The 13571-nt window shown below is 42.4% G+C and overlaps 1 protein-coding gene across 3 annotated transcripts in view; it reads left to right on the top strand.

Moving 5' to 3' along the window:
* The window catches only part of Negr1 (neuronal growth regulator 1), a 727936-nt gene that overhangs the window by 646795 nt on the left and 67570 nt on the right, over nt 1–13571 (top strand). Inside the window, exon 7 of one of the 3 annotated variants that reach the window (XM_040751546.1) lies at nt 1341–1382. The exons of 1 other annotated variant lie outside the window; for it this stretch is intronic. In XM_040751546.1, the coding sequence (XP_040607480.1) occupies nt 1341–1382 (42 nt within the window). Of the gene's footprint in view, nt 1–1340; nt 1547–13571 lie in introns of those variants that run through there. One more of the 3 variants, XM_040751545.1, reaches the window with a different exon arrangement.

Genomic DNA, 13571 nt, shown 5'->3' with positions numbered 1-13571 from the left:
GCCACACAGTTCCTCAAAAAAAAAAAAGCAAGATCTTCTACTATCTTAGTTCTCCCTCTTTAGCAATAGTCGCTAAGGATCTATTGCTATCATTTTGATTACCAATGACGTTGCTGACCTTTGGACAACTATTTTCGTTATCATCAACACATGGCAACTGAAAAGACTTTCTTGAAAAGAAGGCTCAAAGAGGAGAATCTAGAGTGAGGGTGTAGCGATGGTTTTCATGCTGTGCAGTTTGTTAGACACTGACAAGAAGGTTGCATTGGTAAACTCTCAGCGTGTCTGGCAGTACGATCATGTGATTGAGGCACTCCAACTGTGTGTGTGTGTGTGTGTGTTTTATGTGTATGTGTACACTGTATGGGTGTCTTATTCTTGTTTTCTGTTGCTGTGATAAAATGCTGGCATAAACAATTTAAGGTATAAAGGACATGTTGACCCACAATTCCAGATTACAGTCCATAAAAGAGAAGTCAAGGTGGTAAGAATTTGAAGGAGCTAGAAGCATCCATGGTCAAGAACAGGAAAGCCATGAATTAATGCATGCCGGCTAGCACTCAGCTCTGTTTCTCTACTCCTGTACAACTCAGGATCCCCTTTTAAGGGAATGATGATGCTACCCACAGTGGGCATGTCCTACCTCCTCAGTGAATGTGTTTAAGATGACAGCAGTAGACATGCCTGCAAGCAACTTAATCTAGACATCTGATTGTAGTTTGAGTCAAGTGGACAGCACAGACCACCACAATGGATATGTGTGTAAATGTCTACTCTTTACTCCAAAACATATATGCAGACATATCTGAGCACCTAAGTAGTCATGCTTTGTGCTTGGTAAATGATGGGATTCAATCTCTAAAATGACAAACTGGGGGTCATTCGGAATTTTCCCATGTCTCGAGTTTTCACAACCTATTAAGGAAATCTTGACTGAACTCTGTGTAGGGACCAGTGTCCCTCTCAGAACATGACATGTGCATGTGTCAGTTTCAGCAGTTTAGGAGAAGAAAAGCCTTCAAACTTTATTGCCTGGAGGCTCCAAGGGCAGGTCCTGAACCTCGGCATGGTGAACGTGAGTCTGTAAACTGAACTAGAAATGGCTCCTAGATATTAGCTCAACATAGGAAACGGCTTAAACAGCAAATGCATCACAGGGCTTTTGTTAAGCCTCAGACAGACACAAGGTTTTATCTGTTGTTCTGCACTCAGGGAAGTTGCACGTCAGGGTCCTGAAGAGCACCTGTTGCATGCTTGCTGACTGTTTTCATGCGTGTTTGTCTCTATGTATGATTAATACACACAATGTTTTTCTTTTCTTTCCTTTTCCCTTTTTGTAGAAATTATTGAGCCTACTACCTCTAGTCCTGTCACAAGTCCAGGTCAGTATCCACATACATTTACAAAGTATGTCTGGGTACTTTTTCCGTCAATCAAATTTCTGCATCATTGCAGAAACACAACCAGTTGCTTCTGGGCCGCAGGCATGGGTGTGGCTCTGGTGTCTGTCATCTGTTCTGTCTCTCTGTGATGTGTCCTCACTCTGGGTCCTGTGTGTGGTGCCTGATCTGGTTGGTGGCGTACAACTGTTGCTTCATGTTGTAGGGTTTGTGTCAACTCTTGAAGCCTTGCAACCTGATTAGCTATACTCTGCCTTCACAAACAGAGCTGTGGAGAGTTTACAAGGTTTATGAGTAGCTATTTAAAAACTAATTACTTTAGCTGGGTATTACATTATTACGCAATCATTATTAGGCAAGAAAGCATTTAGTGTTTCCATAAGGGGATCATCTAGGGAAGGTTGGTTCTCCCACTCCACTCTTTCTATATTCCAGCAGGAGATCTTGGTCTCTCAAACTGTCAAGGCAAAGGACTGATTTCAGCTGTAGGCCTTTATTTTCAGATTGTTCCCAATTCAGCTGCAAACATTCATCTGTGACGATGGGCCATTGCTGTGAGAGTGTTTTTAAGAGTTGTTTTAGACTGGGAGCATTTCTGAATGACACCAAAAAATCAAGATAAAAGCTATTGGTATTAGAGACCACCTTTATCTTGTTACATAGAAATTCAGTGGCTCATTCCGAACACTCTCTGCCAGCTATTTAAAGACGGGAGTCAAACCTACTGAAGTCATTTAGCTTTGAAAAAACTTACATGGACTTCTATAACCGCTGAGTAAAAGGGTTTCAGATGCTGCCTACCATGAGGAGGTGTAAGTTAGTTAAATAGTTGTTTGTCTCCTGTTCCATAAATGGCACTAAATTTTAGTCTAAAATAGGATTTGCTGATCTGAGAAACTGAGAGGTTTAGAAAGGAAAAAAAATTGTATCTCAAATTGTAATCAATCAAAAACTGTTTTAAATTGGCTTGGGTGATTATGAATGCCCCGCCCCCACAGTGAGAAGAGCTAGATCAGGCTTATGATTAAGTATTTAAAGAGTCTCATAGTGCAACACTTTCTGCTCGGATTATAGGGATACATTTTCACAACCTCTCGAAGCGAAGCATATTTGGATAGACCGTCTGAAATGGTTTTACCACTGACGTAGGCAAGGTTGGTTTACATGATGCTATTAACCACGGTGCTCTGTTTTAGGTGGGACTAAGAACCCCTGAAGTCTGAACACAACATTCATAGTTACAGCTTACGAAAGATCTGATTCCTGTGGTTACCCATAACTTCCACGGGACGACGTGTTCCCAGGCTGCATGAGGTCTTAGAATTAGTTGTTTGAATATGTATGCCCTTTGATCTTCTTTTCTCCTATCGATTCTAAAAGATGTTAAGCGATTCCCTTATATTTCAGCCAGCTCCTGGGTAGATGCAATCTTCACTTCCTTTTCTTCTTAAGCTGCATCTTAGATAAACACTTGCTAGTTTAAAAGTTGAAGGCGCTTCCCTCAGTTTCTCAAGTGAAAGAGTGGGATGCAAGCTATTTTGAAAGGTGGTGTCTAGTAGCATCTGAGTGCATGCTTGCTTTCTGTGTTTGGGGGGTGGATGATTGTATAAGACAGGAGGACCAAGAGCCGTTCTCAGCAGACACTTTGCGTCACATGCTCTGTCAGTAGTGGGGACCCATTTGTTTGAAAGGCCTGCTTTAAGCAAACAAGGAAATTGTTTCCATCTGTATCAAAACTCTTCTATCTCTCGTGTAGTGCCGAAGAACATCAAATCTCAGCCAGCCCGTCTGGGTTTAAACCGTTGCTGTAGAACTGAGTTCCTCCACAGCGTGACCTTTGAAAGTCTAATGTAAGCTTTAAAAAAAATTCATTATAGGGGAAGTTAATAAATACATGTTGAACTGAATTGAATTGATGAACTGAAAGACAGAAAACAAGAGCAGCTATCAATGAAAGTTGGCTTCCATTAATTGCGCCTTTATTAAAGGCCTCCCAGGAGCAGCGTGGTTGGGCAGGGGGTTTAAAAAAGTGTGTGATCTAAGCAGGATTAGCCGCGCGATGAAGAATAAACAAATAATCTTGAAAGTGTGGGCTTGTGCTGAGCATGGTGTAGGGGAGGCTGGCAATGCGCGGCCCTAAGCAAACGTCCATTAAAGCTTTTTACAAATGAAGCCAAATGTTGGTAGCCCCAGCTGCATGAATCAAGCGTTAAGAAAATGCCATCCAAAGAACAATAGAAAGTGGAAAATTCTCACTAAAGTATTCAGCGGAGATATCCAATTTGCTGCTTCTACATAAGTAGAGGAAAGAACAGAAGCAGAATTGAAGCAGACCTCATAATTCCTGATATCACTCCGAGAGAGTTAAAGCAGAGATAAAGTGGACACAGTTGCAGGGACGCCGGGCACGTTGAGGGTAGAAGGGAGAGAACAGATTTATATCAGTCATGCTCGGGACATTCCGAAGAAATGAAGGTCTCGAAGTCATAACTTATATTTTTATATATTCTTGAAAAGTCAAAATGTGTCACCATCTAAGGGAGCGGAATCTGAATTATTAACAGCTTTATTCAAGAAAAGGCCACAAAAAGGGAAGATGCAATAAGAACAAAAGAAAAAAACTTTCTTTGATCCACCTCAGCCTCAGTGTCTGAGAGGTAAAGGCCATTTTTCATGATGAGGGAGACGTGTGGCGAATCTGAGAATTTGGTCTCCTTTTATGATAATTGCCGGGCTGGAATGTGCTATTCTGGGTAATGGTCCAGGCTAACGCACGCCCATCATTAGGCAGAGAAGAGAGGCGACCGTATTTAAACACACACAACATTTCTATTTAATTTTTTTAGAGCAAACACACATTTTGTGATTATCTTTGAAGCATATTTTAATAGTAGAGCTTTATTTAAAAAGGAAAAGGAAAAGGCAGAGTGCAGCCAGTAGATGGTTTACTTTTCCTAATGCTAGGACAGGTTTGTTAGCACAGCCTGAATACCTAAGCCCACACTATCCTCTGCTGTGACTTCAGTTCTGACTGCTGTAGGCTGAAGTTCCAAGTCCAAAACCAACCCACCACGATTTCTTCACACTGATCATACACTTACTGTTTATGCCTTCCCAGCCTCGCAATGACCCTTCAAAATTTAAATTTCAGTCACACCAGCATCCACTTGGCTTTGTGTATCTCTCAAAACAAAGGGAATCACTTAGGTGAGAAATAAAAGAGCAAAGTAGGTTTCGTCCATGGCACCTGTGAGGTCCCCCCTGAAAACTGTCCACACTTGACTCCAGGGAAAAAATATATTTATCAGATTTATTACGAAAATCATTTAATTGTTAAGTGCTTGCCATTGATAGTAAAATTAATTTACTTCTCCTTAGACAAATGAAGACAGATGGGGGAGTGTAAAAAATACGATTTTTCCATACAGCCATCAGCCACTCGGTATTTTTAGCAACACAATCTTCCCACTACCTTTGTAAAGTGTCACTATTTAAAAATGACTATTATTAAGCTTAATGTGTTTTGGTAGTTAAACATGAATTTATGTCCATTAATGAAAACCAGTTCCATTTGACAGCCAAGGAGAGAAAAAGAAAACAGTTACCAAAGGGAACTCAGGAGGTATGTCCAGAACCAAAATTAAAAACACCCAACACTCTGCCATCAAGTATGCATGCCTGGATCTAAACAACAGCAAGTATTTGTGAAAGCATAAAAACTGGTATCAGTAAACAAGGAGATGCCAGGTGATGTAAAAGAATTCCCAAGCTGAGCAATTCCTGTTTGATTCATCGACTTGGCAAATCAACCTTCCCTTTGCTGGCTGAAGTTTTCTTAAAAGGGGAAAACACCTTTATTGAGTACCCCAGGAATTCCCATTTCCTCTGAACAACACAGTTCAACATTTAGCAAACATCCACTGAATGGCAACTGTGCTGGGCACCAAGTGAGTGCTGAGATCCCAAGGATAACTTCAGGGTGGCCTGGCCTACGTAGGAGACAGCATATCATTAACCACTAGTATAATGCAATGCCTTCGGTGATCTTAGTTTAGAGGGAGGAGCATGTGATTTTTTTGCCTGGAGAAAGCCTTCACTTGTGCAAGCTGTCCTCGCACAGTCAGAGGATGGGCATTAGTAGACACCTCAAGCAAAGGGGATGCTTAAAGGCAATGGCTAGGAACTGCAGAAGAGAGAGGGTGGTGGCTAATTGAATTCTCCACCCTTGTGAGCTAATTTCTGCACTCTATCCTCCACAAACACCAGATGGTGCCAAGGAAGGCACAGAGCAAGCCACTTTAATGGCACATTTGAACCAACACATGATCACAGACATCACAGGTTTCCTTGCAGTGAGCTAACCCAACACCTTTGGCTTCACTGCGGGTGATACCCAACTTTCTTCATTTTGAAACTCTTCTAAAAAGTAGCCATTGCAACAAACGTTGAAGTTGCTTTGTTACCAAGCTAGCTGACACTCGCTTTCTTGTATCAGCTCCTAAAATACTGTGTGTACTAGAATTTTTTATGTGTTTGTAGTATTATGTTAAATAACCTTATAAAGCACAACATCAAATTCCATACTGGAAAAAATAATATCAAGAAATAACTATCCTGTGAGATGAATAAATGAATAAGTTGCTGTGAAAACTAAAGTTGGTGCATGAAAAGAATCTTTTGAGAGCCTCAGTAGAAATATCCACAGGTGGAGAGAAATAAAACATTCCATTTAAAATCAGCCTAGCAAGAAAATGGAGTAGTTTGTCCATTTCATTACTAAACATAAACGTTTCAAGTTACAATGACTCTATTGAGTGTGTGTGCCTCACTAGCTATGAATGACAATATGGATAGGAGCCCAATGTCTGTGAATGATGGATGGATGGATAGATGGATGGATGAATAAAATGATGAATGGATAAGTGAATAGGTAAATGAATAGATATATTGAGGGGTGAAAGGATAGATGGATGAATATATAAATGATGGAAGAGTGGATTGACAAACGATGGATGATTGATTGGATGGATGGATGGATGGATGGATAAATGATGGATGGGTGGAAGGATAGGTGGGTGGATGGAAGGTTGGATGGATGAAAATAGGACTGATTTTCGTGGGGCTAGGCTATGGAACAGGTAGAAACAGAAATCAAGTCAGCTTGTGTTTCTACCACTTCCTAAGAATTCACTGAATATCTAAGCAAGGCATGTTGTAACACCTTGCAGTTGACATGCGAAGGCAACTTTCCCACCACTCATTTCATTTTCACACTTTAGTAGGTGATTTGTATAATGCATGTGTGATAGTGGACAGAACTAACATGAGCTGGGGACTCTGGTCCTGCCTGAAGAACACCAGGAAAAGCTTCCTAGACAAAGTCATTCCTAACTTGGGTAGAGTGTGGAGACAAGGGAGGAAAGCCTTGCATACAACATAGTCAAAGGAGACACAAATCACTACAGCATGTTTTGGATGGAGCGTAAACTGATCAGAAAGCTTGGCGGCACCCAGAGTCCATGGTACTGGATGCCAAGGGTGCGGTACACCTTGCCTGGAACCTTGGTCTATTGAGCCTCAGACACAAGCTTTGATGGTCAGGCGAAGGCTTGGTTGGTGGTTTGAGCCAGTGCAAGAAGGAAGGAGGGAAAGGAAGCAATTCAAAATTGTCACAAGAAAAGCCTGTCACATTGCTGGTGAGGTCTGGAGGACAGGGTGATCCAGGATGATTCCCAGCCTTCTGCAGATGGTGAGGACACCCGCGGAGACATCTCTGACGTCATACAGGTGCTTTAGACTCCATCCTTCTGTTTGGGGGCAAAGACTGTCATTTTTCATTGCCTTGCCCTCAAACCAGCAGTTGGTTCTCAACCTGGGGGGTCCAGTGACCCTTTCACAGGGGTCACCCTAAAACCATCTGTGTTATCAGGTGTTTACGTTACGATTTGTAATGGTAGCAAAATTATAGTTAAGAGTTATCAACTAAAATAATTTTATGGTTGGGGGTTACCACAATATGAGGAACTATATTTAAGGGCTGCAGCATTAGGAAGGTTGAGAACCACTACCGTAAACAGAGAAATGGTGTCAAGATGAAGAGGAATGAGGCCCATGGAAGCAAAAGGAGTCGGGTTGATCCTGTCTCCAAGGAACATGGTCATCCGTGGAGAACCTCCCACAAGCTGAGCTGGGTCCCTGCAGCATCACTAATAAACATAGTGTTATTTTGAAATTTATTTTAAGATTTGTGGAAGGTTTTTTCCCCCTAATTTGAAACAATCAAGCTTCCATTATCCTCTGATTGTTAGCATGAGAGAAATTTAAGACAGCACAGAATACATTTCAAATTCCAATTAATATGCTTCAAAATAATGAATTCAGATATTAATTATAATTATCCATAATTAGCTGATTAATTCCCAGATACAAGTACAGCGTGAAAAAAACGTCTTAGTATATAATTTAGCACATGATGGCTTTTAAAGAAGATGAAAGAGCAGGGTGCCAGCTAGCTTCTGCTCCTCACCACTCGTGTCCTGCCTTGCTGGCGCTCCTTCAACTCTGTCCCAAAGAATAATTTAAGCTATGGATCTTCTGATATGTCTAGATCCCACTATCAATCAGTGCATCACTGTGAAGTACGTCAGGTTCTGGGCACATGTTCTTAGCATGTTAAACCACCGTTGTGTGTAGAGAGAGCAGACACTTAGTCACGAGCGATTGCTGGCGTCTGCTTCCTTTACATGAAATAACACACAGTCATGATGGCGGATCTCAATGAAGCGCTTACCAGGTACCCCGAGATCTGGTTTTCGCACCATACTCTTCTTACCTTGTGTCTGGAAATAGTGGCCCTGCTGCACCCCTAGAATGCAAGACCCTTCGGGGTTTGTACCTTCCTTGCTTCTTGTTCTTTTTTTTTTTTTAGGATAGTGTCTGCAGATGCACAGATTAAGGTACACGGGACTTGGTTAAATATAGGTTAAATTTATTCGGGGAGAAGTCACTTACGTAAGAAACCCATGATCAAGCACTCCACTGCAGGAAAGGTAAAATGCCTTAGAAAGTCATGTTTGCAATACTACATTATTTCCAATATTCCAACGTTTCATAAACTAGCTAAGCTTATGTTACACACACACACACACACACACACACACACACACGGGTATGCCCACATTAACATAGAAGTACAAAATCTTAATGCAAGAGATAAATCCCAGATGGATTTAATGGATCAATTAGAGAAAAGAACCAGAAACCAAGCTAGTTTTGAGAGGACTGGAGTTGATGACTTTTTAGTTCATTTTTTCAATAGAACTTATAGGAAACAGTTCCTTTTCTGGACTTGGGGATTCTAAACGCCCAGTGAGCAGACACCTGTCTGTATCTGTTCTAAGTAGGAATGCAGAGATCCTAAATTGGCTTCAACCATGAAAATATCTAAAGCAAACTAAAAAGGGAAAATATGCCCTAACTGGAATTTTACGTTTAAAGAATAAGATTAGATGAACCCTTAGGTTTGCATTCTACTATCACTCTGAGGTGATTTGGGGAGACATCTCCCAATGTCCTCCAGACCACATTGCAATGCAGGGAATCCCCAAGATGGTGCCTGTGGTCAACTGAGCAATGCTTACCTAGTCCCAAGCTGATCAGTTAAACAAATGCTTACTTCAGCGATGACCCTAAGGACAATAGCCCAGTGAGCACCTGCAGAGAGGTGTTCACGTTTTCAAAGATGTTACCTATTTATGCCCAAGATGTTCCCAACAGGGGGAGTCACACTATTGAAATGGGTAGTTTGAGGTGAGAGATTATTGGAGAGGAGGGATTCCCCATTGCCATCAATCACCAGGGCTCTCTTCCTCATCCTTCACCTGTAAGGAGTAACCCTTTTGGTGTTTTTAAATGGACGATATGGTAACATTAAAGGGGCAACTAGATTAGGGGAGATCTGATCTGCGCTTGCTTGGAGGTGATGGAATCTGTGCCTACATTTCAAGTTGAGTTGCAGTTTTAAATTATGTTGAACGTATTTAAGGTGCTTCCCAAAAGCAACCCCTTGATGTTTAGATCAGTAGCTTTTCAGCAAACAAACAGAACCTACCATCTTTAAGGTCACCCCTTGTATGTTAGATGTTTTAAAGAGACATTCCTAGTGGGGCTCACGAGTGTCTCATGGACCTTTTGTCTCTGATCTGTGCTTGTCCCAACCTGCCTAAGCAGCACTAATCACTTCAGTAGGGAGCTAGCGTGAGTGTGTGTGTGTGTGTGTGTGTGTGAGAGAGAGAGAGAGAGAGAGAGAGAGAGAGAGAGAGAGAGAGAGAGAGAGAGAGAGAGAGAGAGCGTTCCTATGTAGAAGTACGCATCATTGCTGTTGTGTTGTCTGGGAGAGTCTTTTGTTCCCGGGTCACCAGTGACAGTGATAATGTGACTGGGTCCTATACATGCGAATCATCCTTTTTCTCCTGCCAGGTGGAAAGGGAAGTGTATGTCACACCTTACTCCACACTTGTTAGTATGTGGCTCTTAGCTTCTTATTTCCTACATGGTAGCGTGTACCTCTTGGTGGATGTGTTTCTCTACGCTCTCTCCCACTTGAACCACCAAGCCCCCCTTGATTTCAGATTTCTCTCGGATTTTAAAAACGGGACTTATAATCAGACAATCTTCTTACACAGTTTGTAGGTAGCGAGGACAATTTGAGTGTGCCAGCCATCCAAATGAACACCTTCCCTATGAGATCCCTTAAACTGAGAGGAAATACACAGTATCCATCACGGCACACACACACACACACACACACACACACACACACACACACACTTAGTGTTTACAATGTGCCACGTTATGGGCTCTGTGGTGGTTTGGATGAGAGTAACCCCCGTAGCCTGATATGTTTGAATATTTGGTTCCTAGTGGGTGGAACTGTTTAGGAAGGTGTAGGGAGAGATCTCACGTACCCACAACACTGAGCACACCCATTTGGGCGTGGTCACAGGTATGTGGGGATAGGAGAGATAAAGGGAAGGAGGAAGGGGCTCCGCTCTCTCTTGAGGCTGCGATCGGAGACAAACAGAGCACTGACCTCAGCTCTCAGCTTCTTATGTAAGGGACCTGTCTCTCTCTGTCTCTAATAAAGTGTCATACGGCCACCTTCCTGATATCCTTGGTGTGGCTCGTTTACCTTCATCCCCTGGTGCCGGGAGTGTGGGCGTGGTCAGTGTTGTGGGTCTGTGAGATCTCTCCCTACAGGAAGGATTAGGGGGTATGGACTTGTTAGTGGAAAAGGTGTGTCATTCGGGGGGTGAACTTCCAGGTTTCAAAGGAAAGTGTGAAACACGCCATTCCCATTCACTTTTCTCTTTCGGCCTGGGAGCTGCATCTCATAAAGTAAGCTATCAGATACGTCTCCGGCGCCCTGCCCACCAGCCTGCTGCCATGCTCCCTGCCATTAAGGCTGTGTGCTCACCCTTCAGGACCGTAAAGACCCGGGAAACGCTTATTTTCTGCAAGTTGCCTTGGTCATGGTGTTTCTCCACAGCAATACAAAGGTATCTAGGACCTGGGCCATAAAAAAACTAATAATAATAATCTGAAGATGCAAGTGTGTGAAGTCATGAATGTGTGCTCTCTTTAGTGCCATCTCATGTGTAGAAGTAGTGTTGGCTGTATTTATTCACCACTGGAGAGACGTGAGCAGATGAGAAGCTAAGCACTCGATGAGCAGCCTGTGGAGTTAGCTGTTGCCCTTGCCCATCTTCCAAACGTTGGTGGTCCGGTACTCATTTGTGTCCTCTTGAGTTTGACCAGGCAGAGGACACTGTGAAAAGGCTTAGTATGATGCACTTGACTCTCGCTAGGTGGCGCCTCTGAGCTGTCGCCAGCACAAGGCTCACAAGCAACCTTTCTGTGTAAGTTCTGTCTTTGCTTTGGGATCTGGTAGCATCTCGGCCCCTGCAGCCACATTTATTTCATCAACCTGCGATTCGCGCTAATCCCTTGAGTGAGGATCGCTTCTATAAATGTAATAGTGACGTGCTGAAACTGTGGAAACTCGCTGCCAAACGAAACTGAAAGATCACTCGCCTTGCTTGGCCGTGGAGGCAGCTACCCCACGTGGTCTGTTTGTATTTAATGCTCCGTTTGTATAGGTCTCAGTGAAACGGGATGGTGTGCTTGGGATTCTTACTCACCCAAAAGTTCTGAGGTCCTGCCAGTCACGTTTGGGCTTCAGGCATGCCACAACCCATTCAGACTCATTTAGAAGGAAGTGCAAAGCTCTCCTCAAAGCAAACCCCCATCCCCCTGGGAAGACAGCATCATCTTAAAGTGGAATGAGAGGCTAGATAATCTTAAAGTTTGCTTTCAACTCTTAATTTCTGCGAGAGCCCTATAAACCAGGTGTAAAAGCTCTGTGAGCCTAAATCAGCTGTGAAATTGCCTCGGTATCCCTTATGAGCTTACAGAAATTGACTGTTTCCAGTCAGATGGACTCGAGCACTTTTGGTGCCCTAAGGGATTTACATGGAATCTAGGATTTTGGAATGACACAAGTATCTGACACCCCCCCCCATCAAAGGTCCTGGAGTCAAGCTCACAAGAGAAGAAAGAATTCTGCAAACTCCTATAGGGTTATAGGGTTGCTATCTAAAGTATCCACAGATGACAAGTCACAGCCAAATTGTCTTTTAATCTGATGTGGTTTTAGAAGCACGGGTCCCAGTCAGAAGTGGGCATTTGCAGTGTCTCCATCTAAGCCTGGGCCAGTGAGTCCTTCATCATCCCTGGCCAGTGAGTCATTCATCCATGGCCAGTGAGTCCTTTAATCATGGCCAGTGAATCCTTCAACCCTGGACAGTGAGTCATTCATCCCTGGCCAGTGAGTCCTTCATGCCTGGACAGTGAGTCCTTCATCCCTGGACAGTGAGTCTGTCAATCCTGGCCATGTTGGGATGAAATGGCTTCAAAAACCTGGTGAAAATGAAAGCTGGCTGGCTTATTCCTCCCATGGTCATATGTGACCACCTTCCCACGTCCCCATCTGTCCAGTGTTCTCCTTCCTGGCACACTTAAGCACGTGATGCCAACCCGGAGCTGGCAAGTACATGGGAATGCTCAACACTCTGTGAGCTTTTCCTGGTGGCTCACATTCTTTGATGGGTGGGGTAAGTTTAGGTGCAATTCAAATAGAACGAAAATCACTCAGCCACTGGCAAACTGAATATACTCCTTTAAAACGGAGGCAGAAGAGAGCTGCAGAGTTCAGAGCCGCTGTACAAAGCCTTCAAATCTGAATAAAGCAGATTTATTCAAAACTCATTTGACTTCAGAGGGTCAAAATTGTATATCTTAATTGAATTTATGAACTCATTTATCATAAGAAATTTGTCTGTAATATTTATTAGTGTAAAATATATATGTGACATTTCTCATCTCAGTTTAAATATATAAATAACATGACTAATTTATTGATAATCATGTCAAATGTTAGCATCTATACATTTATTCCCAGAATCTTATTTATGCAAGTTTTACATTAATATTCCCAATAGAGACAAATTTACACCAGCAAAACTACATTTTACTGTAATTAAAAACTGTTTTAACACTTGACTATACCCAGAAAAGGAAATGTTTCTATTTTGAGAAGGAAATCACCATTTGGGTCTGAGAACAGAAAACAATAGTGGTACCTTAGCTAGCTATTACTGAGTTCCTAACTAGTTGTATACGTCACTTGCTTTCATCTAAAGCGTCAATAATTCCAACGTTTTGCACATTTCCAATAACTTACCTATATTGGCACAATATACTATACTGTGCAGTTGTAACATGAACCCTAATAATCTAGGCAGATTATTAGGAAGAAGGGGAAATCCTTATTAATTTTCTCACTGTGCTGATATTGAACAGTGGGCTCATAGGTCCCTGTCTCCCCATTGAAAATATAGCCGCTAATGATCTGGGAACGCAAGAACCCTAGCAAAAGAATGTGCCACTCTTTGATTTCCGTTAATGTCAACACAACCATAAACTGCAGTTCTTATCAGATAATTTATTTTGGCAGAGCCAACCATGAGCTACATAGAAAAAATATGTTAAAAATATTGCTTTGGCTTACAGATGGGTGCATCAAAGCTTCTGAGTGTGTGGAAGTTAAACTTC

This window comes from Mesocricetus auratus, unplaced genomic scaffold, assembly GCF_017639785.1.
Source record: "Mesocricetus auratus isolate SY011 unplaced genomic scaffold, BCM_Maur_2.0 Super-Scaffold_100009, whole genome shotgun sequence".
NCBI lineage: Eukaryota > Metazoa > Chordata > Mammalia > Rodentia > Cricetidae > Mesocricetus > Mesocricetus auratus.
This window is presented reverse-complemented; position numbering and strand designations above follow the sequence as displayed.